At 42.7% G+C, this 27,966-nt stretch overlaps 1 protein-coding gene across 1 annotated transcript; it reads left to right on the top strand.

Annotated features, from left to right (window-relative positions):
* vat1 (vesicle amine transport 1) lies at positions 1–27,921 on the top strand. The gene is made up of 6 exons (XM_034089508.1): positions 1–672; positions 5,775–5,982; positions 18,970–19,140; positions 20,740–20,829; positions 24,355–24,596; positions 27,594–27,921. The coding sequence occupies exons 1-6, from the start codon at positions 256–258 to the stop codon at positions 27,852–27,854; spliced, it is 1,389 nt and encodes a 462-aa protein (XP_033945399.1). The 5' UTR covers positions 1–255; the 3' UTR covers positions 27,855–27,921.
* The last annotated feature ends 45 nt before the right edge of the window (positions 27,922–27,966 follow it).

Raw genomic sequence — 27,966 nt, forward strand, 5'->3', positions numbered from 1 at the left:
TCTCGTCCCACTCACACTCTGTCAGAGCGCAGCGTTGAAAGCCACTGGCCACTGATCAGCACACTTTGTCAGGGTTTGTGTCTCCATGCAAGACTGCTGAAAAGGAGCTTAGACTTTCACATTTTCTTTTAATCGCAAGGCAAGCAAAAGCCTAAAAAACAAACCCATCCACGGCTACAAAAGCACAAGTAGTGAAGAAAAAAAAGCATTTAAATATTTTTCTACACTCATCACTGTCTCACAACTCCCTGCACAATGTCTGGAGAGGACGCACCTGCCGAGCAGCAAAACGCCGTGGACCAGAAGCAGGAGACCAAACCCGCCGAGGAGCCCAAAGCCGAGGAGCCCAAGACGGAGCCCGCACTCGCAGCTGCTGAGGCGTCCCCCGCGGCAACCACCGAGAAGGTCCCCGAAGAGGACACGTTCACCTACCGCGCGCTGGTGCTCACCGGTTATGGGGGCTATGATAAAGTGAAGCTCCAGGTGAAGAAGGGAAAGCCGGTGCTCAAAGCTGGCGAGGTCCTGGTTCGAGTCAAGGCTTGCGGGCTGAACTTCGCAGACCTGATGGCCCGGCAGGGGCTTTACGACCGTCTGCCGTCCCCGCCGGTCACCCCGGGAATGGAGTGCTCCGGGGTGGTGGAAGCTGTAGGGGAAGAAGTCACGGACAGAAAAGTAAGCACACATGTCTCTCAGCTTTTATCACATGCCACTTTAAGTATCATTTTACGGTGTGTTTTATTGTTTGAGTGATGAATATTTGCCTTGGTTCAATTTTGGGGTTGAACCGCTATATCTGGATATGGGCGTGTCAGGCTTTGATCGCTGCTGAGATAGTGGAGCCACTACTATGCAGTGTCATGACTCAATGAATGAAATGCAAATACTATATTCAGTCAAATCATTAACACGAGAGCCATATAGAAATATTGATGTGTAGTTTTTGTTTGACATGTCGTGGTCATCATCGTGCGTAATGACACGGTATCCTACTTTGCATCCAAAAGTGTAAAGCATAAAGTCTGTTAGGGCGATAATGTATTTTATCTCTGAGACATAAGCACAAAGAGTTAAAATTACACGAGTTGAGTACAATGAAGTCAGCAGAAGGCGTCGCCCCTCTTGTCTCCCCGGTTTTCAAATTGCGCTGAAGTGTGTGCGCAGTTAGCTTGAGCAACTTCGAGTACCCATTAGTTGCTGAGACAGGGATTTCATTTTAAAAGCACCATTTGTTTTCTAAGTCTACAGTCTAAATAAGCACATGTCAGTCCGAGGGATGCGTTCCATCTTTGTTGCAGCACTCTGTTCTGCGCTTTGATCTTTGCCAAGGCGAGGAGATCTGCGTCAAGTCAGCATCATATAGCCACAATAAGAACGGAAATTAGAATGCTGTCCCTTCAAAATTAAAGCTTTGAACACTTACATGGGGGCTTTTTTGTCGTTGACAAATCTAAATGAAATGATGTTAAAGATATGTAAATCTAGAATGAATTCTGAGTATGTTATAATGTCGATCATTGGACATACTCAGTGCACATGTAGGCTCCAGGTGCAGTTCCTTAATGCAACCTTCAAAACGGTATTTATACAGACAATGACAGCCCTCATTGTTCCAATTTGCTGTTCACGGTTTGCTTGCAAAAACTAAGGGGTTTTATTTTTGCCATCGTTATTAATATGGCTGACTTGACACCGGTGCTGGAGACTGGAGTCACCGACGCCTTTTGTTACCGTGAACGACGGTGGCGCACACACTCACAGAGTGGAAAGGGCGAGGCGCGACTCAACACACAGCATGATGATGTGTGAAATATATGATCACTCGCCCTCTTTGTCAACAGCTGAGCCTATCGCCTCTGTTGTGTTCAGGAAATATTTATCCAACAGTCATAAATATATCACAATTAAAGTTCAAATAGACAATGAAGCCAAGTCAATTGAACAATCCTAATAAAAAACGGATTTTCTTTATTGTTCAGCCACAAGGAATTAAGTGGTGATTGAAAGATAATTATTAGACGCTATCTTACATTGCATGATGAGTCACAGGCCTATATGTCTGTCTCCTGGCTGCATGGCATCACCACGGTAACGCCTTTTTAAGGCAATTTAAGTACACAGCTTAAATGTTACACGTGATGACTCACACCATTTGTTGTAAGAGCCAGTTAATATCTGTGGAGAACAGCAGGCAGATCAGATGTGTTTTGCATATGCAGAATCAGTGCATCTGGCTGGGAGTGGCACATATGCCAAGTCCGGATGGGGAGACTATGCAGAGTAATAGGAATGTGATTGGTGACAGGTCAGCCAATATCAGCCAGACATCATAGAAGGTTAAGACCCTTGTGTTTCCAAAATACCTAATAGCTTCTTTCCACATTGCCAGTAATGTAGATTGGCTTTAAAGGTCACACATTACACACATGCACAAACACACGGCTTGTCATCAAGGCCTCACTCTCCCACATCGCCTGGCAGCCCATAGCTTATAGAATTAAGAGCCAATCTTCCTAATGGATGGAGATCTCTGAGATCTTTTGGCAGCCAACTCAGAGGGAATGTGCTGACCCTGATGGCATAGCATTTATTTTGGGAGGCTTTTCACTCAATGAAGCTATCTGTCTGCCTATCAACCTCTGTTTCACTCTCTCTTTCTCTATCGCGCGTGCGCACACACAATAATGGGTGTGTGAGATAGTTTGCTCAACATTCAGTGCACACAAAACAATGCACACTTTCACGCCATTTGATTACATAATGCAGCATAAACACTCAATTCTGATTTCTTACTTCTAACATGGTGTGATTTTCTTATTTTTCATTTGTTAAATGAAATTAAAAAAATTATATTTATATCAAATCGGTTAAGACAAATGTTGGTATCAAAACTCAGAAAACACAAATTCATGGATATCATTTTATTAAATTCTCTTTCTCGTGTCATTATCCATTGTCGTTGATGAAGGCACCAGTACTATTGTTTCCTGTAGTGTCCATTTCTTTTGCCTCTTGCTAGTTGCTTGTGTTTTTATATGTTTTCATTATCCCCTGCATGCCTCCCAATATATATTCTTCTTCTGCGAGATAAGCATCCCTAGGGGGACAATCAAGTTGAATGAATCAATCAATCCTACAGTGGTCTCACCCGAAATTACCTAAGAGTGAGTGCAGGGAGAACTGTAGCAGTTAGTTATTGAGGTGGAAGAGGGGAAATATTAGAAATTACACCGAAGCTCCCTTGACACCAAACATCAGCACTTTTTTCTCATGGCCCAATTCTTTTTGTCTTATTCATGGTCTCCCTCAGTGAATTTTGGTCAGATCTGACCCATATGTTCTCAATTACCTCCCTCTGGCCCACATTGTCAGTCTGGTATTTCCTCCATCCCATCTCCTTATTTCGCATAATCTCTTGATTGTTCCTCTCTCGATCATACTGTAAGTAAATCCTTCTATCATGCTGCACTCCTTCTCTCCTTTCCGGACATACATGCTTTCCGCTTTCATCCTGTCCTTTTCACCCTGATAACAAAAAATTAAAATCAAGATGCTTGAGTTGTGTCTATTGTGTTTTTATCATTACCCTCAGCCACACCCTTGTCGTTTTCTTGATAAAATCTGAAGAAGCTGCTGCAAAAACGAAATAAAGAAACATTTTATTTAGTTAACATGACATGCTTATTTGCATAATCAGAGGTGCAGTCAAGTGCAGAAGCAGCATTTTGCTGTATGTGAGCAGGGCGTGGCCTTCATCCGAACATCCTTAAAACAGTATCAGGGCACAATAATGCCTATTCTCTGCTTTATTCACCAGCAGGGACATATTGTGTTTCCTTTTAATCACATTTCCAGGAGCCATGCAGGTCGTGCAGGTTTACATGTAACCTTTATATCTTGCCTCAATCTGACTCAGGGACACTATCATAAATCTGGTTCATCCGTTCTTTTTCTGATAATTTTTTGCTGAGCTCATCAAAGATACAAGCAACCAAACAGCTGACTATAGGGGCCCGCATACCCCGAAATTGAATCACCATCTGATTAATTCCATTCATGTACAGTTAACTGGAAGTGTCTTTGTTCAGTGCCCCCGCACTCCTGACCCCAACTGTGACTACATTTTATGCAGTAGGCTGAGAAAGGAAATGTGTGTGTGTGTATGTCACATTGTGAAGATGTGTTACAGAACTGTCACAAGGCTCGCTCGCTTGGCCTTGAATGTTCCTATCTAGATTCTGTGTGATTGGCACTAACTCACATGCTCTACGTGGGCGCAGAACAATAGCTACAGATGCATTTGAATTTGATTTGTGTGTGTTTCCTGTATGGCAAATGAGTTTTAAGAAAGGGAAAACTGAGATTTAAAGAGTCAGTATGAACAACAAGGGATGAATGGGAAGTAGCACACAGTGAAAAAGTGAAAGTAGAGTTTGAAAATACACCAATTGACTTCAGAGAGAAAGATGTGCGTATGAAACAGGAGAGAAAGAGGGAGATCTCTCTAATTGGAGTGGATAGACAGCAAGGCGCATGGCTCCCTCCAGACCATTAGAGGCCCGGGTGGAGAGGGTTTGTTCCCAGGAGGAGAGAGCTTGTCTTATGCTCAGCCATGGGGAAGAATCTGGCAGGGACTCTGATGAGGGGAGGGATGCCAGGGGAGAAGATGGGCCCCATTGTCCTGTCCCGCTGATGAGGAAGCAGCAATACAGGGACGCTTCTCGCAAAATAAAATAAAAGTAGTATTAGAGAACAAAATGAGACAGTGGAGGATAAAGACAGAGTGAGGAAACAGAGACCCCAGACACAGACAGGACGAGACAAGCGACTGAAGAAGGGGAAGGAAGACGTTCTAAAGTTGTAAGGGGAAAGGAAGTCAGGAAGTGAAAGAGAAAAAGTGAGGAAACTGGGCGGGGGGAGGGGTAGGGTGAAGAGTTGTGTCGAGGAAGGGTGAATAAGGGTGAGGAAGAAAACAGGAAGAGAGTTATAATGCTGCAGTCATCTGTGTTTCCCGTGTCCCTCGACTGGGCGCCTCCTGATTGGTTAGTTAGGGTGCTGAGGGGCGGGGTTAAGTTTACATCCAGGCCTGTCGTTTTGGAAAGAGACAGTTTTGAATTTGAGGATTCTTCTTTTGATGACGATAGATGGAAGTAGAAAATCACAAGATGGTGGTTGTGGCATGCGGCACGTTGAATCCATCTGTGACTCCTGCCCCATAGACCTTTTATAGAAACTATAGTTAAATATTATTTTATACAAAAACAGTTAGAATCCTTTGGGACCAATCCAGGAACATCTAACTTGATACAAAAAAAAAAGGAAAATGGTGCCTGATTCCTCTGCTGCTACCAATTTTCCATCAATAACGTCAATACAGTTACTACTGCTCTGCTTTGGTTTATTGCTTCCCTTGTTTGCCTGCACTTTTTAAGAGCAAACATTTTGAGGTTCGGTTGGACGAGATGGCTGCATGTTTGCATGTCTGCCATTGTTGTAAACCACACTCTTAACTGCTCATGCTGCACGGCTCATATCATTCCCACTGTGCCAAAGAAACCACGAGGCCCTGCCGGATAAACGTAGTCTTATTTACCTGCAGTGTTCAGGTGGTATAATTGACTCAATATGGTGACCTATTTTTAGTTTTATTGGACTAACTACACTATCTTTTTGCTCAGGGTAGGGTTGGGATTAGGTCCCATTTTTTTTCAGTGATTGGAAATAGGTACAGAAAGAACTTCTTCTTATCCTCTGTCTTCCTGTGCCTTGTGTTCCAGGTTGGTGATAAGGTGATGGCTCTGAACCGCTTTGGGCTGTGGCAGGAGGTGGCGGTGGTGCCCGCAACCCACACCTTCCTCATCCCAGAGGGCATGAGCTTCGAGGAGGCAGCAGCCCTGCCTGTAAACTACATCACCGCCTATATGATGCTGTTTGACTTTGGCAACCTGCGGCCCAACCAGAGCGTCCTCGTTCATGCTGCTGCAGGTAAACTCCTTTTTTAAAGGTCCCCTATTATACTGTTTTTCATTACATTATTATAGGTCTCAGATATATTAAAAACATGTCGCTGAAGTGTTTACTTGAAATACCAAACAGATCATTGTAGCATCCCATAAACTCCTCCGTTTCAGCCCTGTTTCAAAAGTGCTGATTCTCTGTCTGTTACATCATAAAGGGGGGGACATGAAAACACATGTTTATGTATAAAAGCCATAATAGGTGACCTTTAACTTATATACATCTTAGGTTGGGGATGGCTGCACGATCACTCTTCATCGATCACTCAAAGGTTCTTTAAATTATTGAATCGGGATTAAGGATTCATGCTCAAAATTTAAGCAAACATTGTTTGTTGGCTGTAGTATTTTACATGTATGTTGCAACTGAAAACCCCATGCAATCAATTCATTAAAATGATGTAATCACCTCAGGACGTATCAGCCTAGAAGTGTCCCGTGTCCCTGAGGAAACGCCCCTAAAAGCATACAGTAACAGACTTCTTCCTTCTCTGCACCATCAGTGTATGCATTTCCTTTCTAAATGAATTATTGCTGTTGGAGAAGGTCGCGCTGTTCGTTAGTGTGCGAAATGGCTCAGTGTTTCCCACTCTTTAGGACTGCATTGATACTGGAGCTCCTGCCACCTGGGCTGCAAGGTCGAAGTTCAGAGTGAGTGAGTGGGTGGAGAAAGATGAGGATTGAGGGAGTAAAATCATCTGTTTTGGGGTGGGATGCATCAAGCTTGAGAGCATTTGATTTGGCTGTGTTTACACAATCAGGCCAGCTGGTGAGAATGGGGAGTGCATTAGCCATAAAATGTTCTCTCCCCTTTTCTCTGCCGCTGTCTGCCGGTATTACAGATTTGACTTTTCCTCTCGTTCTCACTCTGACTGTGCAAAGGGAGTCAGAATGGGATCCCTCTGCATTTGGGAGATTATGTGGAAGTAGATGGCTCAGAAGAGAAGTAAGCACATAGTGATACCTGAGCCCGTTTATTCTCTGTGAGACAAAACAATGACAAAGAGCTTTGGGGAACTGCCAGGTGGATGATTGGTATTCACACACAGAACTGAAAAAGAAAACATGTGTATGATTATCATTAAACGTTGCAGTTTCCCCCAGACTCATAGTTGTGGGATTAGTGGTTTGCAGAGGAATCTCAAGTGTTCATGTTCATCCGGCTGATGTCACTCATCCATGTGAACACACATCTTGCCAGAAAGTATGTTTGCTATAGGAGGAATGCTGAGGAAGTGTGGTGCAAGACACTTCTCCCCGCAGGTTTGATCCAGGCGGCGTCTCTGGCTTTTCGGGGCAGACTGCCAGTATTGGCTCACCAGCTGTCCAGGACATCAGGATTGAAAAAACCCATGACGGAGGCTATGACAAAAATATTTGCTTAACAGTCTGCTTCACTGCACTCTGCCGTTCTTTCATGTGCAAATCATTATCATACTGTTTGAATCCGCAATGCCGCTCCATTGAGACCTCTAAAGCTTACTTGTTAAATGCGCTGAACATGATATTAGTACATTTTATGGAAAAGGTGTTACCAGTGTGACAGATGTTGTGGGGCTGCATGGCTCACATGGTGCTGAAGGTGAGTGGGATCCCACCCCTGTCAAAAATTCTTCCTGATATTCTTTTATTAAAGAACATACACGTATCTGCTGTGACAGGACTAGAGAGAAAGAGAACAGGAATTTGTGATTGTGTCTCTTCCCTATGAAACTGGTTATTTTAGCAATATTCTAGACTAATGGTGCGTTCACACCGGACGCGATGCGAATATTCGCTTCGCTCTTATCGCATCGCTCTAAACGCTTGAGTTTCACCGCGGCTGTCAGCTGTGTTTACTCACATCATTCAAACAAGACACGCTGGGCCAGGGGGATACAACTACAACAAAATGAACATATTTTATCGTGATTTAATTGTAATGCACGTTTCAAAATGATGCCGAAGTAACAACATACTGATACCGTTTAGTAAAAACCATGAATTAATGCTTTGACAAGTCTACAGACAAGACGGCAGGCGAAAAACCTTTTAAAATGCTTGTTTTCTGAATGGAGATTGGATCGATCAGATTAATCTAACGTTGAATTTGCTCCGTCTCACAACAACGGCCTACAGACATAAATAAACCAGCGACTGTATTCACTATGACACAGACAGTTTGTGGTTTGTACTTTAACTTTTGTCTAGTTTCTGAACAGATATGAGAAGCTCTGAGTGCTATCAGCTAACGGCTGATGTTTTGGTTTTCTGGTTGAACGTCAGTGACGGCAGGCTGAGATCCTCACCGCTGATTGGCTACCGCGAGATCCAATCGCCTCAATCACGCCGTGGCAATCGCATCAACCGCTTAATGCGCGCCGTCAGAGCGAATTCGTGTCTGTCCACATCTCTGCATTGACTTTACATGTAATCGCCGCGAACGCACCATCATAAGTCATTAGAAAGCTATTATACAACAATTCCCATCATCTCGTAAAGAAGAAATAACGAACATCACTCTGTTTTCTCCAATTTTAAGATCTGTTTTACATCGTTCCAAAAGTATTTTTGAAAACGCCTCATTGGTTTGAAGTCAAGTTTAAAGAGGCTTTTTTTTTTTTTTTTTACGAACAATCATTCTCAATCTAATCAACTTCTAGTTGTCATTTCAACACTGCAGTTTTGTAATTTAAGGGTGTGGTTCACCTAATATCCATCGTTGATCATCAGTTCATAGAGCTGATCAAAGAGAGTTTTATGATTATCTAGCATGAATATCGTCTAGTGGCCTTGAGGTGAAATCTTCCAGTATTACACACATTTTGAGTGAAATGTGTTATTTTTCATGGATTTCTCATGGACTAGATAATAAATATATGCTCTATCCATGGCAATATACTCTGATTACTTACACTTAGTTTGAGATTACTAGCAACTTTCAAAGTAACCCTTTTTTTTTTTTTGACTCGAATGCGTCACAAAAATGTGGAACACCACCACTGTGGCTTCAATTAAAATGTCTTGTTTCAGTAATTAACATTTAGTTCAAAGAATAGATATATTTTTTCCTCAAATATTTTGACTTCTCAGTAAAACATCAGAACACAGAGCATGTATTTTGATTGTGAAACAGTAATTAACAAGTACTCTGTCGGATACTAAACCCTGCCCACAGCTCCTAAATCGCTCCTCAACCACACACAGTATTAGTGTGTGGTTTGATGGCTTCTCTGTTTATCTCACAAGATTTTGCAACTGACGATTGCATTTAAAGTTGTGTATCACACTAAACAGCAGTGATTGTGTGTGGCAGTCATGCCTACGTGACACTGCATTCCTGCCAGATCAGTCTTTATTGTGTAAAGATCAAATTGTGAGCTTTTACAGGAGATTCACCTAGTCCATTTGCGCAAACAAGGAATTGCAGTTGTATAAAAGACATGGAGGGATTTGTTTTTCACCCTTACAGAGAACATTGTGGTGATCATTATTATCAAACATGGCTGATGAGAATCTGGGTTGAGGAGCAATTTTCTCCTTATACTTTCATGCATCTCTTCATCAAAGCGTCTTTCTATGTAAATGCTTGAGAGGTTCTTTCTCACTTGTTTTGTCTCATGGTTGAAATGAATGTTTTCATTATAACATTGTTATTCAATGATGTAATCTCATTAGGAAAACAATCATCCTCTGTTCAATTGATTTTTGATTACTTTCTCTCAAAAGCCCCCAAAACAAAAAAGACAATTAAATCTAAATGATTACAACATGTATAAATAATACTAATGAAACATCCTCATCCTCAACAGGTATTGAAATATGTGCACAATATATCAAGCAAAAAACAAGTTCACTGTGTATGAGAAAAGGTAGAAACCAGAGGCATAACAACAGAGTAGGTGTGAAGTGTTAGTATTTTTAGCAAACATCCCAAATTGTCAAATCAAGTGTGATGATGTTCAGGTACACTGTCAAATGTAAAGTGGAAAAAAACCATAAACGACAACATAACTTTGCGACTGGCCACATTGAATGATACGCACACATCTCTTGAGTTTAAATTGTTCTGGTGCAAAACCAAAACGACATGAGGCCAATAACCTGTTGTAACTGATGTTGCCATGTCAACTCATGAAGAGCTCTCCATGAAGAACATTTCCTCAAAAGCATGGTGACCTTTACCCATCACGGTCAGGGGATGGTGCGTGGACTGTTATGCTTTTATGTGCAATTGTGTGTGTGTATATATTTGTGTGTGTTTATGTAATAAACTCTGGTGAATCGTCCTCAGCTGCCTCTCTCGTGGCTCCGCTCCTGTCCTCTCTCTCCAAACAATAGCTTGTTGTATTTCCCATCGTGCCTCCCTTCTCCAACGCACCGCACATCTGCATCCTCCGTTCTCCCCCCCCCTCAGCCCTCCGTAACCTCCGCTCCCTCTGCGTGACCTCGCCATATCCGTGCTCGAGTCCTCGTCGTTGGGGAATGTGTGCACGTTTCTCCTCTTGGTTTCCCCTGAGGGCTTGGGCGAGGGGAAGTTCAGTAACATTTGGTTGTATCTCGTGGGTCTTCCACTGTGCCCGGCCAACAGCCTTTCCTCTGACCTCTCCCTGAACTGGTCCTAATGTGTATGAGTCTTGGCCAGCCACCCCAACGCCCCACCCACACCACACATTCCTGCATATACATATGGGGCACCGCTGCTTCCAAAGATGACGTCCATCTCTGTTTTATTTATGAGCTCCAAGTGACTGCAGGCCAACGTCAAGTGTCACATAATGTGTTGCAGATGTGGAATGTATAATGTAAATTAACTGGTGCCTGTGTCATCAATTTATCTGATCATTTTGCCTCAGCCACTCCCACTGCAAGATATTTTGGCACAAATGCTAGATTCCAACTGGATATTCTTATAGAAAAACCTGCTCACTATCAGCACTGTAGGTGCATTGTCATACTAAATAACACAAGTTATCAATCATCTCCTCCTGTAAAGTTCCAGTTTTAGGTCTCTTGTCTTGTCGGTTCCACACATCCTGATCGCTTTTCAGGCTGACAGTTATTACACCTTTTATTTTCCACTAGCCAATTATGGTGGATTCCATACTTTTGCAGCTGCTTCGTGCTGGAGTGTCTATTACACAGTGTTATGCTGAGGATTAACTCAGAAACACGTGATGTTAGTGGCTTCCCAATATACCCATGAGAGTGATGGGGGACAGCAGTCACAGCCAAAGAGTAATCCATGTAATCTGTTGAGTTGAGCAGCAGGTTCTGGGAGTCATTTTTAATTATGTCAAATCCTGTTTGTTGTTCAGCATTTAAACAAGATACTCTACTGGATAATTCGAAGATATTACATTCTTATGTTAATGCCAGGTTCAATTGATTTTAACTTAGTTTCTTAGAAGTTTTTTCGTGATTACTTTAAATACTGTAATGAAGCCAGTTGGAGGTGCAGGTCACAGTGGCGGTACATTTCCAATTCTTCACTATTACAATTCGGAGGGGGGGAAAAGCACTTTTGTGTGAAAGACCCTTTTTCAATGTCTCTCTCTATAACCTCTCTTTCACCGAAAAAGTCTAGTATTTCAAACCAGGGCTACTCAGATGAAGGTTTATTATAATGAGCCTGCATGAGATATGCAGGAAGGGGAGCCATATCCGAATAGCCAGTTGATGCCCATATTTTCTGCTACTAGGTAAAAAAAACGACTGCTTTGTCTTATTTCACAGTTGTGGGTTGGTTGATGTATATGCAGTGAGTTTTTCATAATATATCCACTTTAGAGCAAGAGAAACAGGTGTCTCTCTTGGGTTTGGGGGAATGAGAGACCCATTCTGGTGTAGATCTTCATAGCTGCTGTCAGACCTGCAGGCAGGGCCTCGGGCATATGAGTTGATTGCAAATGGGATTGAAACATGAGAAGCAAAACTATTTTTTTCGAGGTTGGATGATTGCAAGAACATTTTTGCTATAAGGTAAAAATACAGGTTTAAATGTATTGTAATGCTTTCAGGACTCCTTCAGTTACATATAGTTCTCATTCATTATGTACAAGCTGAACAAGGCCCTTGCCATTTAAGCAGTAGCTCAAGTGAAGTTACAAATATTTCTCTCGTTTTATTGTTCATGTAAGCCAGGATATAAGTCTGAAGTGCCTTGAAATTGGTTTCCTTTTCTCTCCTGTGTGTCTGTTTGGGAGGTCTTACCCTACTTTTGAGAATGCTAATTCAGTCTGACCACTAAACGGGAGTCTGGGCTGCGTGGTTGAACCGTCTCTGTGTTCCCCGGCCTGGCATCGCCAGCGGCAGATCAGCTGCACTGATAGGAGAGGGAAACCAGGGCAACCTCCAACCTAACCCACCAATCACTTTGCTCGCATTTGTTCTCATCAGTGCAGCCGTTGACAAATGGCTCTTTCCACCCACCCCCACCCTAACCACAGCAGACAGTCACAGGTGTATGTGAAACCTGTGTCAGGACACCTGTTTAGGTAAAACTAGATGAGTGTGTACCATTGTGAGTGTCATTTTGCATATAAGTTTATTTCCTGGTCTATAAAATGTCAGAAATCAGTGAAAAATGTCCATCCTGTCTGTGATGTCTAGTTTTGACATTCCAAATCTGAAATGTTTGTTTCATATGATATGAGATGAAAATATCAGAGTAATTAGAGTTTGTTTTTCTCCGTCTGTCTCTATATTGTGGTAGCATTAGTCACACATACAGGTTATGTGCATGGGTTATGTTTTTGTAAGTTTGCGTGGTAAGGAAATCACAGGGAGCAACTTCTTTTTAATTCACTCTCCCAACAAAAAATGGGCTTCCTCTTTGCTGCACAGAGAGAACACACTTCCACAGTCATCCCAGAAAAACACAGAGGTTACATAATGCAGAGTAATACCTCAGGAGTAAACATTCACAAAGAGCCAACCACAGTTCCACTGCCATTACAGGACTAGATAAACTGTAATGCTGAGCTATATAGCAATACCACATTCATTTATTTGGTTCAGCGAGTTGATGTTGTAACAGAGCCCACGGCAAGTTTAGGGAGAAATAGATGCTTGTGTCCACGTTTGTATTTCATTCTTTGTCAGGCGCTACCACTGCAGCCTAATGATGGGTTAGGAAAAGACGAGAGTCCTTGAGGAAATGTGGAAATAAAAGCAGAAGAAATCCCACAAAACAACACGTAGCTCAGAAACAAGGGACCAGTCATCACTCTGGTGTTAACAGTAGACCTATGGCCACCATCCGTCCCCTGACTAACACATTACATTACATTGCATTTAGCTGACGCTTTTATCCAAAGCGACTTACAATAAGTGCATTCGACCAAGAAGATACAAACTTGAAGAAAACAGAATCATATAAGTACATCAGGTTTCATATAGCCAAAACATTTAAAGTGCTACTCAACTGGCTTTAGATAAGCCAGTCCTTTTATTAGTATATAAGTGCTTTGTTATTAATTGTATTGCTCGAAGTGGAGTCGAAAGAGATTAGTTTTCAGTCTGCGCCGGAAGATGTGTAGGTTTTCTGCTGTCCTGATTTCAATGGGGAGCTCATTCCACCATTTTGGAGCCAGGATAGCAAACCGATGTGTTTTTGCTGATGGGAACTTGGGTCCCCCTCGCAGTGCGGGTGCAGCGAGCCGTTTGGCTGATGCAGAGCAGAGTGCATGTACACGACCACTGCAATACACGTGTATGGTTTAACCATGTCCTGGATGTAGGAAGGGCCAGATCCATTCGTAGCATGGTACGCAAGTACCAGTGTCTTGAAGTGGATTCTAGCAGTTACTGGAAGCCATTGAAGGGAGCGGAGGAGCGGTGTGGTGTGGGAATATTTTGGAAAGTTGAAGACCAGGCGAGCCGCTGCATTCTGGATGGGCTGCAGAGATCGGATGGCACATGCAGGTAGACCAGCCAGGAGGGAGTTGCAGTAGTCTAGGCGTGAGATGACGAGAGCCTGGACCAGAACCTGCGTCGCTTTCTGGGTCAGCTGGGGACGTATCCTCCTGATGTTGTAAAGCGTGTATCTGCAGCAACGGGTTGTAGCAGCGATGTTTGCAGTGAAAGACAGGTTGTTATCTAGGATCACACCCAGATTCCTTGCAGTCTGAGTCGGGGAAACAACAGAGGGGCCAATGTTGATTGTTAGGTCAAGAGTGGGACAATATTTTCCAGGAAGGAAAAGCAGTTCAGTCTTGTCAAGGTTGAGCTTGAGGTGGTGAGCAGACATCCACTGAGAGATGTCTGCTAGACAAGCAGAGATGCGTGCGACGACCTGGGTCTCTGAAAGGACAGAATTAATTGGGTGTCGTCAGCGTAGCAGTGGTATTTAAAACCATGCGGGCTAATGACTGATCCGAGCGAGTTTGTGTACAGAGAGAGGAGGAGGGGACCAAGAACAGAGCCCTGAGGAACCCCTGTAGTTAATTGACAAGGGTCGGACTCTGACCCTTTCCAAGTTACCCTGTAGGTGCGGTCTTTGAGGTATGAGGTGAGGAGGGAAAGTGCAGAGCCTGAAACTCCAAGTTATTGGAGAGTGCGAAGGAGGATCTGATGATTCACCGTGTCGAATGCAGCAGACAGGTCCAAAAGGATGATGACAGAGGATAGGGAGGCTGCTTTGGCAGTGTGCAGTTCCTCAGAGACAGCGAGGAGGGCAGTGTCTGTGGAGTGACCTGCCTTGAAACCAGACTGGTGCGGATCCAGAAGATTGTTCTGATGGAGATAGTAGGAGAGTTGTTTAAAGACAGCGCGTTCAAGTGTTTTAGACAGGAACGGGAGGAGAGAGACAGGCCTGTAGTTTATAACATCAGACGGGTTGAGAGTGGGTTTCTTTAGGAGAGGGTTTACTCTTGCCTCCTTGAGACTGTTTGGAAAGTGACCAGAAGTAGAAGTGTTGATGAAATGGGTGAGAAACGGTAGAATATCAGGAGCGATAGTCTGAAGGAGGTTTGAGGGGATAGGGTCCAGAGGACAGGTGGTAGGGCGGGCAGAGGTAATGAGGGTAAGAACCTCACCTGGAGAGAGAGGGGAAAAGGAGGTTAGTGTGTGGGTGAACGGTGGGTCTAGTGAAAAACCAGACCATTACTCAGTAATGGTGAGTCGGAAAAAGAAGAGCAAATATCATCAACCTTTTTTTCAAAGTAGTTAACAAAGTCACTTGGCAGAAGGGAGGAGGGGAAAGGGGCTTTGGGGGGTTCGAGGAGGGTGGAGAAGATAGAAAATAGTTTTTGGGGATTGGAATAGGAATAATGGATCTTATCTTGAAAGAAAGTGATTTTTGCCTGAGAGATCGAAGAAGAGAAAGAGGAGAGAAGAGGCTGATAGGTTAGGAGGTTTATGACACCTGAGATCATAGCCTGCCTCACACAAAGAAGACATGCTGTGATGTGAGATCTTCTTTTTTATTTTGACAAGAAACATGAGCTGTCAATTAGAAATGAATTTTTAGGACGAGGCAGAAGCAATGTCCTTTCAGATATGTTTTCATAAATCTGAAAAATATTTCTGATCCCCCCCCCTACCCTTGCTGTTGAACTCTGGGTGTGGAGCAATAATAGTGGCCTCAGTGTCCGTCTGTGTTTCTGTGTTCCACTGTGTTTTGGGGGGAGATTCCTCTACGCTCCTAACAGTCATGTTATGGAAGCCAAGTGCAATTTGTGCCAAAATATGAGTATGTAAGGTTTCAGGGGAAGACAAAACCCCTACTGTGTGTCCTGTTCCTCCAAAGAGAGAAAGACAAACTAAATAGATACATGCTTTTTGACAAAATATATGAGTCTAAACAAATCTATGGAATCTTGGAGAAAACAAATGCAATTACCAGCAATAATTTGCTTAAGCTTCTATCTTTTTCCCCAAGTAATAGGCAAGTGTCTGTGGAGGGAGGTGATTATGGTATACAAAAGTAGATACATTGGAAGCAACTATGGGGAAACTAAGAAAACAATGGGAATTCAAGCACTGGATTAATGAAAGGTTACATTTTAATCTTCAAATATTTTTGAAGATTAGCTGATACGAGCAGGACTGTTCAAGGCCACGGCCCGCTCCTCTGCCTTGTGATCTGTGACTGGATGTATGGTTGTGTGGGAGTGTATTTGTAAAGTGAGGTGGGGGTGGAAAGTGGTTCTTGGCACAGCACGGCAGTCTTGTGATGGAAGATCAGGAGTTTGTTCTCCGGGTATTAAAAAAAACGGGTACCTTCTTCCTCCCTGCAGACTATTTGTTTTTACACAGCCAAAATGATCTGATTATTCAAGTAATGATTTTGTGATATTCATCTAAGTAATAGTTTACTTTACTGAATAGGCCTGATCGAAAATAAGAAACCCTTCTTTTGAATAAATAATGGTTTCGTCAGAGGTTGTTTTCCCATCACTGACTGACTTCATAAGGCAGACACAGAGAGGAATCACTGTTTATGACAGCAGTGTTAGTTAAATATTAATATGCAAGTGCCTGGCTATTAGTTTGTGGGATTAATGGATTCATCATCCTGTTGGACACATTTTCACACCTGCATTCGAGGGTTGCTACTATGCGACAGAGCCATTTAGTGGTAACAGCTCTAAACCCCCACTCATTCAATGCATATTCAAAAGTGTCTCACATTTTTTTTTATTAAGCAATCTTCCCTTCCACCGCACATAAACAGTTGCTCATATATTTAAAAACCTGTGTCAGATGCACATTTGCTTGAAGTCTTTATAAAGTACATTTGTTATCAGATATACCCTTTAATATGTCTGTAATTTACTCCTGGACATGTAAAAACATTGACACATACTTGCAAAGTGGCATGTTTCACAAAGCTTGGTGGCTACTAAAAAGAGATATGACCCAGTCTGTCAAATATAAACTGATGACAAACATGATGATTAGCATCAAATGACTCTTTATGCCCTAAAGGAGGAGCAGTCAATGAAACAAAATGGCTCCCTTTGCTCAGTCATTGCCGGCAATTTGGCCGAGGTTTCCTTGGCAACGCAAACTTGGTTTCTCACTGAGGACGAGGAGAGATGGTGCTGTTACAACGCAGCAGCAACAACACTCGCATCCAACAGTAACAGCCTTGATTTTTGTTTTCTCATCAGTTCTCCACTCAGTGTCAGCAGGTGTGATTATACTAATGCAGAGAGCTCTATTCATCTCATATGGGCGTAGGAGCACGGATGAAATCTAAAATTAATAATGTTGTTTGCCCTTTACACGTATTCAAATGATTTGTCTTGCCTTGTACATTGCTTCATCAAGGCACTATCCTGAAATAAACCTTGTTTATTTTCACGATGAGTATTTCCTGGTCAGATTGATATTGATATTTCATCTGTTTGCATGTTTGTTTGTTCCTCTCTATTGTTGTACTGCTATTTATTTATTGTTGTACTACTGTTGTCTGCTGTACTCTATTTAATTATGTTTTTATTTCTCTATCTTGTTGTGGTCATTTAACATCTTGCCAAGGACAACAGTTGAAAATTAGCCTGCTGGCTAATACTGACTCATTTACAGCAATGTGGATTAATGTGCACTGTCCTTTTTAAATAAATAAACAAACAAATGAAGAGGATAGTTTAATATGGCATTAATCTTATCGGTACATCTCATTTCATTAGTTTTTGGCCAGTTTCAGTGCTGCTGTTATGTGTATTAGTGCAGCCTCAGAGACTAACTACCAGGATGTTGTTGGAAATTGAGCTATTCGATGAGTTCCATGCTTCAGTATAACAATCATATTTATGCTGAGATAAAAAGAATGTCTGATTTTGTTAAAGGTGTGCCTTCATAGGTAGAGAAAAGGCTCGAACAACCATTAACAAACCAAAATGATTTCCCCAAAATGCATTGTCACAGAGCTTAAAGCAGGGTAGATTTTTCTATCTTGTCTTTTTTGTGTTTTTAATTAGTTTATAAGAATAAAACTATAAACGTTTAAATTAATGTCAAAGAATCAGAAATATACTAGAAAAAAAGATATCTTCCTCTTTGATTATTTCTGCACAATTCTAATCAAACATGCAAATGCCTTCTTGTGCACGTGCCTCTCTTTCTGTTTGTCTTTACCTCACTAGGTGTGCTTCCTAAATGTTGGGTTTAGTTGCCTATGTAAACCAGCAGCTCATGGTTTCTTCATTCATTTAATCCAAACCTCTCCAGTCTGGCAGCACAGCCATTAGAAATGGATGTAAATGAGCTTGTTTTGTGTTGCTTTATTCTCCCGTATCAGATTAGACGTGCTCTTTACTTGGTCGGGCATAAATGACCTTTATGGATGCCTTTTGGTTCAAGTCCTCATGTCAGACTCCATTTCCAACAAGCTTATCAGTAACCTATTACTTCTTGCTCTGGCAGCCTTAACAAACATTGGCAGAGGCATTTGCACACACTTTCAAATACAGCACACAAACACAGATATCCCAAAAATCCACTGAAGCACACAGCTTCATGTCTCACAGCGTTTTGTCTTTAAAAGTTATCTTGGACAACAAAATGTAGCACATTCTGTTTTCAGCTGGCACAGTTTTTGAGGAGCCGTATGTTTATATAATTTGCAAAAGAACGTCATCCAGCTCTCTTTCCTCAACAAAATAGATACCACAGCTAAACGTGTTTGTCCTGTGGAATTCTTTCTTGAATTAGGGAACCCAAAAAATTTAGATGTGTCATTTTAGCTACAATGGCTACCTTCTCCTGAGTTGGATTTCTGTGTGTGTGCATCTATTCTCCCCAGGCCAGTTGGGGTAATGTGATTGTGTTTAATGCGCTCTTTACATAGCCTTGAGGAAAACACATCCAAGCTGTTATTGACTGGCTTGTTTGGGACAATAAATGATGGAAATGACATTTAACTTCAGTACAATACACAAGGAATGAGATTTTTTGGGCGCGTTCTGTTCTGTTCATGTCCTGAGTTTTTCACAAAATTGAAAATGTGTTGCTTCTTTTTCTTTAGGTGGTGTGGGTATTGCAGCCACACAGCTGTGCAACACAGTGAAGGATGTGACTGTGTTCGGCACGGCCTCCGCCAGCAAGCACGAGACAATCAGCCAGGGTGGAGTCACACATCCCATCGACTATCGCACCAAGGACTATGTGGAGGAAGTCCGCAAGATCAGTCCGAAAGGTGAGAAAATTGGGCATCAGCACTGGGAATAATTATCTAGAAGTGGAATTTGTATGCAAAAGGATTGTAAACAATGTACCAGAGTAACCCATCTAAAATCAAAGTTTACAGCTGTGAAAATCTATTTACAACCCGTGAGCAAAATCACCAACCATTTTGTAATTTCAAATAAAAACAAATTGATTCTCAACGGGAACTTCTCGTACTTTAAATCTGAATAGGATGCCGGAGAGCATACATTGCATTACCTTGCATGATGGAGCATGTTTGTTAAAACAAAAATAAGTCCAGGTTAAGCCCAGATCATCCTCATTGGCCCCTGTTCTTTGTTGTTTTGCAAAAGTGGAATGCAAGTTGAGATTTTATTTATTTATTTAACGGGGACAGTGTACATTAATCAACATTTCTGTAAATATGCCAGAGTTTGCCAAAAGGCTATTTTTCATCTGTAGTCCCTGGACTACAGATTTTGTAAGTCACGCATGCTTATCACTGAAATTGGTTCGTAAAGCAAATAGTCCAGATCGATATATTTCCCAACAGGCACAAAGCAATAGCTTACTGTGAGGTTGCAGCAATTGCTGAACAAAGCGAGATGCGTGTTGAACAAACTGCAGGCTGTCAGTGAGATGATATATTGTATTGTACACTTTCTCACAACACAACGTTAAATGAGCTGGCATCCATGCACACTACAATGACAGCATGTAGGGAGTCTATTTGTTCCTATCTAGTCAACTCACTTTGCTGAACTGCTAAACAACTGTTTAGATTCTTACTGTCGTCAATAAAGTATCTACAGCGTTTTATGGTAATGTGGCCCTAGACTCCAAAAATAAAACCACATGAGCTGTTTGTTTCGCTGACTGCTGTGTTCCTTTGCAGGATGGAGATGGTTATGATGCTCATTTTATAGTCCCCACTCCAACCCGTCTCTGTTCTTTGTAGCATGGAGCGAGACAGACAAACATTACAGAGACGGATAGGAAGCAAGCGAGAGCTGACACTTTGGACAGAATGTATTTAATTGGAAGCCTGGATCAATGTGCAGCCCTGCTCGCTACCTTTCCATCCTTCTTTGGGTCTCTGTCAATTCATCTGGGCGTGGGTCAAGGCAGAGTCCTGCTGTGAGCCTCCCACGATCGAACCAAGGTTTAACAGAGCAAGGAGGGGTAGCCCAATTTGAGGAGTCCCCTCTGGCACAGAGGAACATCATTAAGGCTGAGGCTACTACATGGCCAGACAGTAATAAGCCACAAAGACATAGTTAGGTTGCCCTTCCTTGCCATCTGTCCAGAGGTTGGTTGGATTTTCTCTCCACCTAGGACTGGAATGGACAATGACGGAGAGACATGTAATCCCTCTTATCAGTGACAAGAATGAGAAAACATAAAACAAGTAGGCTCTTATCCCACTCTCCTCCTCTCCTCTCTGGCATACGTATGGTTTCTTATTCGTGTAAACATGGCACAACTTGGCTACAATCGCTACTCCTAGTGAACGCTGGCATGCGGAGGAGGCTGCCGAGGAGACTTGGCAGGCTGCTCCTGCTGTATTCACACCCGTGATAACTGTCCCTTCTTCTCTCTCCTGCACCAGGGCTGGACATCATCCTGGACCCTCTCGGAGGATCAGACACCCATAAGGCCTACAACCTGCTGAAGCCTATGGGGAAACTCATCACCTATGGTAAGTTGTATTAATCAATTTAGATTAGTATAAACTAGAGGCATGTTTGGAGCAGCTCTATTTGAATCATCAGTAACACAACACAGCCCCTCCAAGAGTTAATGCTATTAGATTTGGGTAAAATAGTCAATCAGGAACAACCCTTACCAATTTCACCATTATTCCAACCAATGTTTCCCTCTAACCGTATTTTTTATGTTTTGATGTTTCCAGGTGCCTCTTATGTAATGCCTGATACAACATATGTTGTGTATTAAAGGGGACCTATTATGCTTAGGTTTTCCCTTTTGTGCATGTCAATGGTCTGCAAAGGCTAAAATCCCTTAGTTCACGCCAGAGGGATTTTCTCTCCCACACACCTGCCTGAAACACCTAGATTGTAGTCCTTTGTTTACTTCTGTGACATAGTGACACCACTACGTAACTATCTAAATTCTATTGGCTAGCGCTCCAATACGTTTTACGCGATAGAGATGTCCCGCCCCTTAGCCTAAGTGTTTGACCAATCGTTGTCAGCGCTGCAAAGCCTGGTAGGAAGCACAGAGGTTTCCTTAACTTCATTACTAGTTACTTGCAAGAACTATAGCTGACAGAGATATGCATAAACTGGTAATTCCTTTATTTTTTAGTATAACTCAACTTTATTGCAAATTGGGATTTTCACATTAACACATACTGTTGGCTAATATTAGTCCTTGGGGATTTTTTGTTCATTGTGTTTATCTGATTGCCTCTTTACTACGGTGGCCCTGAAGTGCAAGACAACACAGCATTTCAGAAAACACCGCAGCATTTCACATTAGACGGAAAGGGTATTCCTTTAGGGAAAACACTTCTTGTTTGTGATTGGACAGAGCCAGCCAGAGAAGCACTGCTGTGATTGGTTGTTTTTGCTGCCAGTCAAGAAATGACGCTTCGTGATTAGCCCAACACATCAGCCGTTAGCTGTTAGCACACACTCAGAGCTCACAGCTCCTCATATCTGTTCAGAAACTGGACAAAAGTTAAACATGTACAAACCACAGACTGTCTGTGTCATGGTGAATACAGTCGCTGCTTTATTTATGTCTGTAGGACGTTGTTGTGAATGTGGACGGAGCAGCTACAGGTTAGTTTAGCCTGATGGATCCGATTCCGATAGGATTTACATGGAGATACGGCCCGCCCCCTCTCCAGCGTCTTGTTTGAATGACAGGAGTAAATACAGAATTAATGCTTTATTAACTCATGGTTTTTAAGGGGCTTATCTCCATGTAAATACTATGGTAGACCACCCAATATTCGCATCGCTCTAATCGCTCGAGTTTCACCGCGGCTGTCAGCTGTGTTTGCTCCTGTCAATGATGTCATTCAAACAAGAGGCGCTGGAGAGGGGACGGGGTGTATCTCCATGTAAATCCTACAACAAAATGAACATATTTGACCGTGATTTAATTGTAATACACGTTTCAAAGTGATGCCGAAGTAACTACATACTGATAACAGTTAGTAAAAACCATGAATTAACGCTTTGACAAGTCTGCAGACAAGACGGCAGGCGAAAAGCTTTTAAAATGCGTGTTTTCTGAATCGGATTCATCAGGCTAAACTAACCTGTAGCTGCTCCGTCCACACTCACAACAACGTCATACAGACATAAATAAAGCAGCGACTGTATTCGCCATGACATAGACAGTCTGTGGTTTGTACATGTTTAACTTTTGTCCAGTTTCTGAACAGATATGAGGAGCTGTGAGATCTGAGTGTGTGCTAACGGCTGATGTGTTGGGAATGGGATCATACGTTGTGGGACCATGGTTGGGACATATTTGGCTGTCAGGTGTTGACCAATCACGAAGCGTCATTTCTTGACTGGCAGCAAAAACAACCAATCACAGCAGTGCTTCTCTGGCTGGCTCTGTCCAATCACAAACAAGAAGTGTTCTCCCTAAAGGAATACCCTTTCCGTCCAATGTGAAATGCTGTGGTGTTTTCTGAAATGCTGTGGTGTTTTGTGAAATGCTGCGGTGTTTTCTGAAATGCTGTGGTGTTTTGTGAAATGCTGCGGTGTTTTCTGAAATGCTATAGTGTTTTGTGAAATGCTGTGGTGTTTTGTGAAATGCTGTAGTGTTTTCTGAAATGCTGTGGTGTCTTGCACTTCAGGGCCACCGTACTTAACAATCTATGTGTGTAATTTTCAAAAAAAGGTTCCTACATTCGTATGTTCGGTATAATTCATTTGCCGAGAAAGAGACACAACCCACAATAAACAAAGTAAAGATTAGTTTTATTCTTATAATAGTGTTACAGTGAATGTATTTGGCCATAAACATCATGCAGTAACATTCTGTTATCCTGACAGATACATTTGAAAAAGTAGCTTGAAATTCGGCCATTTTGGACTTCTTGATATTCATAAAAAAACTCCATAAGATCTTGAAGTGTTATTGTAAAGCAAATGAATAAGTACATGAAATACTTGTGGGTTTCCACAGAGGGAGAATAAAGCGGCTTCCTGGTGGGCTGTGTGACCTCTCAGTAGAGGTCCATGTCCTCAGTGTGCTGTGTGTCATCTGTGGGAGGGTCTTTACGCTTGCTGCTCTGTGCCGATGCCAATCTGGAACCAGCATGCATGCAACAGTGGGCGGGGTCGGCATCCATGAAGAACAGGGCCTTGCCTTTGCATGCTGCACAAAAACCCACTACCCAGCACGGTGCCCCCCACCCTCGCCCATTCACCCTCTCCGGGTCCACCCTCCCGATCCCTCTGTGCCGGTTGCTTCTCTTCCAGCTTATTAGAAGTATGCATGGTGGAACAATGGGGCGTTCTATCCACACGAAACCTGGAATGTGTCTGAATGTAGCAGGCCGATCCCCTCTGTCCTCTCAGAGCATGCTTTGTGTCTTTGTGACAGGGACAGTGTGAGGAGACAGGAAGGGGATGTGGTGACAGTGAAGTGCTAAAAGTGGTTTTCAGGGTAGAAGGTGTAGGTGAGTGTGTGAGAGAGGTGGGGGGAAGGTAAAGAAACAGAACTGACCAGCTGCCAAATGATGAACCAGTCTCTTATTAATGTCAAAAATGGTTTGGCCTATAACATGTCATAAAATTGGACAAAATAAAAAAGGGGGCACATCAACAAAACCTAAGATTGTGTCTTTGACATATTCTTGTCCAACATCCCAAAATACAATGGAAAAACAAAAATATTGCATTAAACAGAAAGTGGTAAATTGTCAAATGTCTAAAGCAGGAACCAATGGATATTTGGCATTAATCTTTGATAAATGGGTAAAAATTGATTTATTTGTATTCAGTAATTTAGAGATTGTTTCATTGCTAAAAGGGGAGAATGTGATGATCCGTTAGTGTGAGCTAAACAGGAAAAGAGAGAAAGTAAGAGTGTGGGCAGATAATGTAATAGAAAAATGAACCAGGACAATTCATCATCAGTAAATCAATTATACACAGAGATTTAGAAATGGACCACAGAAGCCTTTCCCTCCATGTAACAAAGACTGAGGATCTTTCTCTCCTCTCTCCATCAGGTGCGGCTAACATGCTAGCGGGCCAAAAGAAGAACCTGATTGCCGTGGCCAAGAACTGGTACCATCAGTTCTCCATCCACACACTCAGCTTGATCCAGGGGAACAAGTCTGTGTGCGGCTTCCACCTGGGCTACCTGGACGGAGAGACGGAGCTCATCACCCAGGTCATGAACACCATCCTGGATCTCTACAAGCAGGGCAAGGTCAAGCCCCACATCGACTCCACTTGGCACCTCGAGCAGGTGGGTGATGTTGCCTTTATCCTTGGAGTTGATCTCTATCACAATAACAAAAAATGTTCATAACATTGTAGAACATATTTTCCAACCAATTTACAACGAATGCAGTTGGTCAAAAAATGTCTGTTCTGTAGTGAATATTTTAATTGCTTCTTTGGGTGATTCCATACTCAAAGATGTTTCCACAGAGCACAGTTTGCATTTTTTCCCGTTTACAGTCAAGTGAATCTTCTATCTGCTCATATTTGGAGAAAAAAACGGTATTGACGTATATGACCATTACCTGCATGCACCTGCAGCTGTGGGTATAAAGATATTCTGCACTTTTTATTTTTATTTTTAGTTTCAGGATATGTATGCCTGGTTGTTTGTGCGACTAAATGCATTCCTGTGCAGCTCATTCTGGATGACTAGATGATTTATGGTGACACGGGTGCATTTACACCTGAACGACATCCATTTGTGTTTATATTTTGTGCTGACAAAACAGTGACCCGGAATTCAAGTGAAAGCCAGGTGGGTTTGTGTGCGCGGTTTTGTGCAGGATCTGCAGGAGCAGGGTGTGGCTCTCAGATTCAATAACGCTCAACATTCAATAGGCGTAGTTTGTCCACAAGAAGCGCTGCATCTCATAACTCACTCAGCGAGACAGTCAGATTGTCTCTCTCTCTATTCATATCTGTTGGCAGTGATCATATAGTCAGTGTGAGAAAAAGAGGGTGTCAGAGGCTGACATCTTCTGTTGTTGAGTCGTTACTGGTCAGTATTTTGGCCTGCGTTACTTTGGCCAGAGAGAAGCACCCGCTGTCTTTCTCCGCCATCTGACGCTCTTTCTCTGCCTCTCCATCTGTCTTTATATGAGACTCTTTCTCTCTTTTTAGGTTATTTACTCCCTCTGTGTCTCTCTCAGTCTCACTGTTCCTCTCCCTCTCTCTCCTCACAGTGTATCTTTTTCGCTTTTTCTCTCGTGTTGCTATGGTGACATCCTTTAGTCAGTGTGTGGGTCTGTCTCTGGGAGGGGCCCTGATGTATGAAAAAGAGACATGGAAGGACCGTGGAAACACAGAGGAGAAGAGAGAAATGGTATATTTCAGTCTGGCTAAAGGCAAATGGGTGCAAGTCTCAGCGTAAAAGACAATAATCTTATACCGTAGATAACTGTGATATTTATCAGATAAAAACATCTTTATTATATGCTGAGAAAAAAATGCCACGCCCTGATCCAATCCCTCACAGCCCTTCATCAATCTTGTTGTCACCCCTGGTTTTTTCCTCCAATAATCAATGAACACGCTTGGACAATGTTAACAAATTAGCATTATTGCTCTGTTGTGTGGTTTCTTACTCATCTACATACGCACTGATATCCAAGAGGATCACGGTCATCGTGTCTGCAGCCGCAAATAGCACACTCCAGTCCGAGATTCCTGGGAGTCAGAGAGGTCGACAGATTTCAGAGAGTGGAGGGTGGACGTGGGTGGAGCAGTCGGAGGAGCATCAGTGGCTCTTACTGTGACTTTCATTCACATTGAAGATGATTCTTATAATTCCCCGGACTCGCCCCTCCCACCCCTTCAGTAACGATGAAGGCGTGTTTCTCATCCAAAGGACACCAGTTGCTCCCCTCCTCCATTCCACTTCCAACTCCCACACTCCCCCTCCCCCCTCCCTCCTATTTCCCATGTGTCTGAATCGTCAGGGCCACGGTTGAGCTGAGGCTTTACGTTGCTAGGAGATGGCCCTGTTGCCGTGGCATTGGTCGTTAGGTGGTCTGCCTGCCTCGCACGGAGAGGGGGATCGAAGGGAGGGAGGCAGGGCGAGGCGATGGAGACGGTAACGACAGTGAGCTCGTGGTCAACAGCAGGGTGGGGTTGGTCTCCTCAGTGTTTTGAGGACAATTTATCAGTTAGGTGGTCGATCCATCATTGGATAAGGTTTCAGTGGATCTACCCAGTGTCTCTCCCTAGATGTGAAATGGTTTATTCTATAATTATAAGCTTTTATCTCATAGCTGAAACATGTTATTATTCAACATTCTAAAAAAATGTACAAGTTAACTTAAGAAATGTTTGACTATGTATACAAATCTTCCATAGGCAGATGAAGTACCTCATAAATGACCATACTTGTAACTCGTAATGAACAAGCACATACCCCGCATGTACAGTATGCACGCACTTCCAAACCAACGGGAGCAAAGAGGAAGGCAGGGGCTGTGCCAAAAGTGAGCAGATCTTAAATAAACGATTACCTTTTCACACTCTCCAAGGCGTTCTCTTATTAATGGCACCTAGGTGACATTTGTTATCCCATGTGCTCTTTATCTGAATAGTCTGATTGGAACAGTGAACATTGGCACCTAAACTCTTAATGATCTGATTCAAGACTTGTTTGTTTAATTCAAAAATATTTCCAGTGCAAAACTCCTACATTAATCTTCTACTTAAATAATGGGCACCATCTGTTAGCAAACATTTGATTGATTCATTTGCAGTGGGTCCCAACCCAATTTTACATATATATATATATTTTTTATACTTTTTTTTTTATTCCTGCCCATTTATTCTATACATTCATATCATACACTCTTATATTAAATAATATCTATTTGCAGTATGTTCTTCCCCTCATTTTCTTTTCTTACTATTCTTTTTTCCTTTTTGTCTTTGTTTCTTCCTGCTGCAACACGTTCATTTCCGCTGAAATATTATTAAAGTCGCCTTTAGACAAATGAAGTTCCTCATATACTGCATATTAAAGTTATATTTGAGTCTGGAAAATGTGTTTCTGTGGTTTCAAAACAGAAGATTAGAGGCGCAGAGTGCGAGGAGGCTCTTATTGCTGTGCATATGTGGAAGAGAAACTTGCTAATACTGTGTGCTCTCAATAGATTTTCCTCAATGATGGGGGTATTTAAAATCCTCCTTGCCCTCCTTCCACCCTTCACTCTGTGATCTCACTTTATATAACGTTCTTTCCCCCCTTCTATCCCTCCTCCAGGTGGGCGATGCCATGAGAAAGATGCAGGAGAGGAACAACATCGGCAAAGTGATCCTCACCACAGAGCCCATGCCTGAGGAGGAGAAAAAGGAGGAGCCCAAGAAGGAGGACAAGAAGGACGACAAGAAGAAGGACGACAAGAAGAAGGACGACAAGAAGAAGGACGATGGCAAGAAGGAGGAGAAGAAGGACGACAAGAAGAAAGAGGAGCCCAAGAAGGAAGAGGAGAAGAAGGAAGAGCCCAGCAAGGAGGAGAAGTGAGAGGGAGGGATGGAGAGTCAAGCAGACCAGCTGGGAGTTTGTGTCCTGGGAGCAGGGGGTGGGGTTGGGGGGAGCAGGGGGTGGGGTTGGGGGGAGGAGGGAGATGGGGAGG

This window comes from Pseudochaenichthys georgianus, chromosome 8, assembly GCF_902827115.2.
Source record: "Pseudochaenichthys georgianus chromosome 8, fPseGeo1.2, whole genome shotgun sequence".
In the NCBI taxonomy this organism is placed as follows: Eukaryota; Metazoa; Chordata; class Actinopteri; order Perciformes; family Channichthyidae; genus Pseudochaenichthys; species Pseudochaenichthys georgianus.

Excerpts from the sequence above, each read along its gene's own strand:
- vat1 (XM_034089508.1), top strand. The coding sequence starts at position 256 with ATGTCTGGAGAGGACGCACCTGCCGAGCAGCAAAACGCCGTGGACCAG. Across the intron at positions 673-5,774 it reads AAGAAGTCACGGACAGAAAA|GTTGGTGATAAGGTGATGGC; the intron begins GTAAGCACACAT and ends CTTGTGTTCCAG. Across the intron at positions 24,597-27,593 it reads CCACTTGGCACCTCGAGCAG|GTGGGCGATGCCATGAGAAA; the intron begins GTGGGTGATGTT and ends TCCCTCCTCCAG.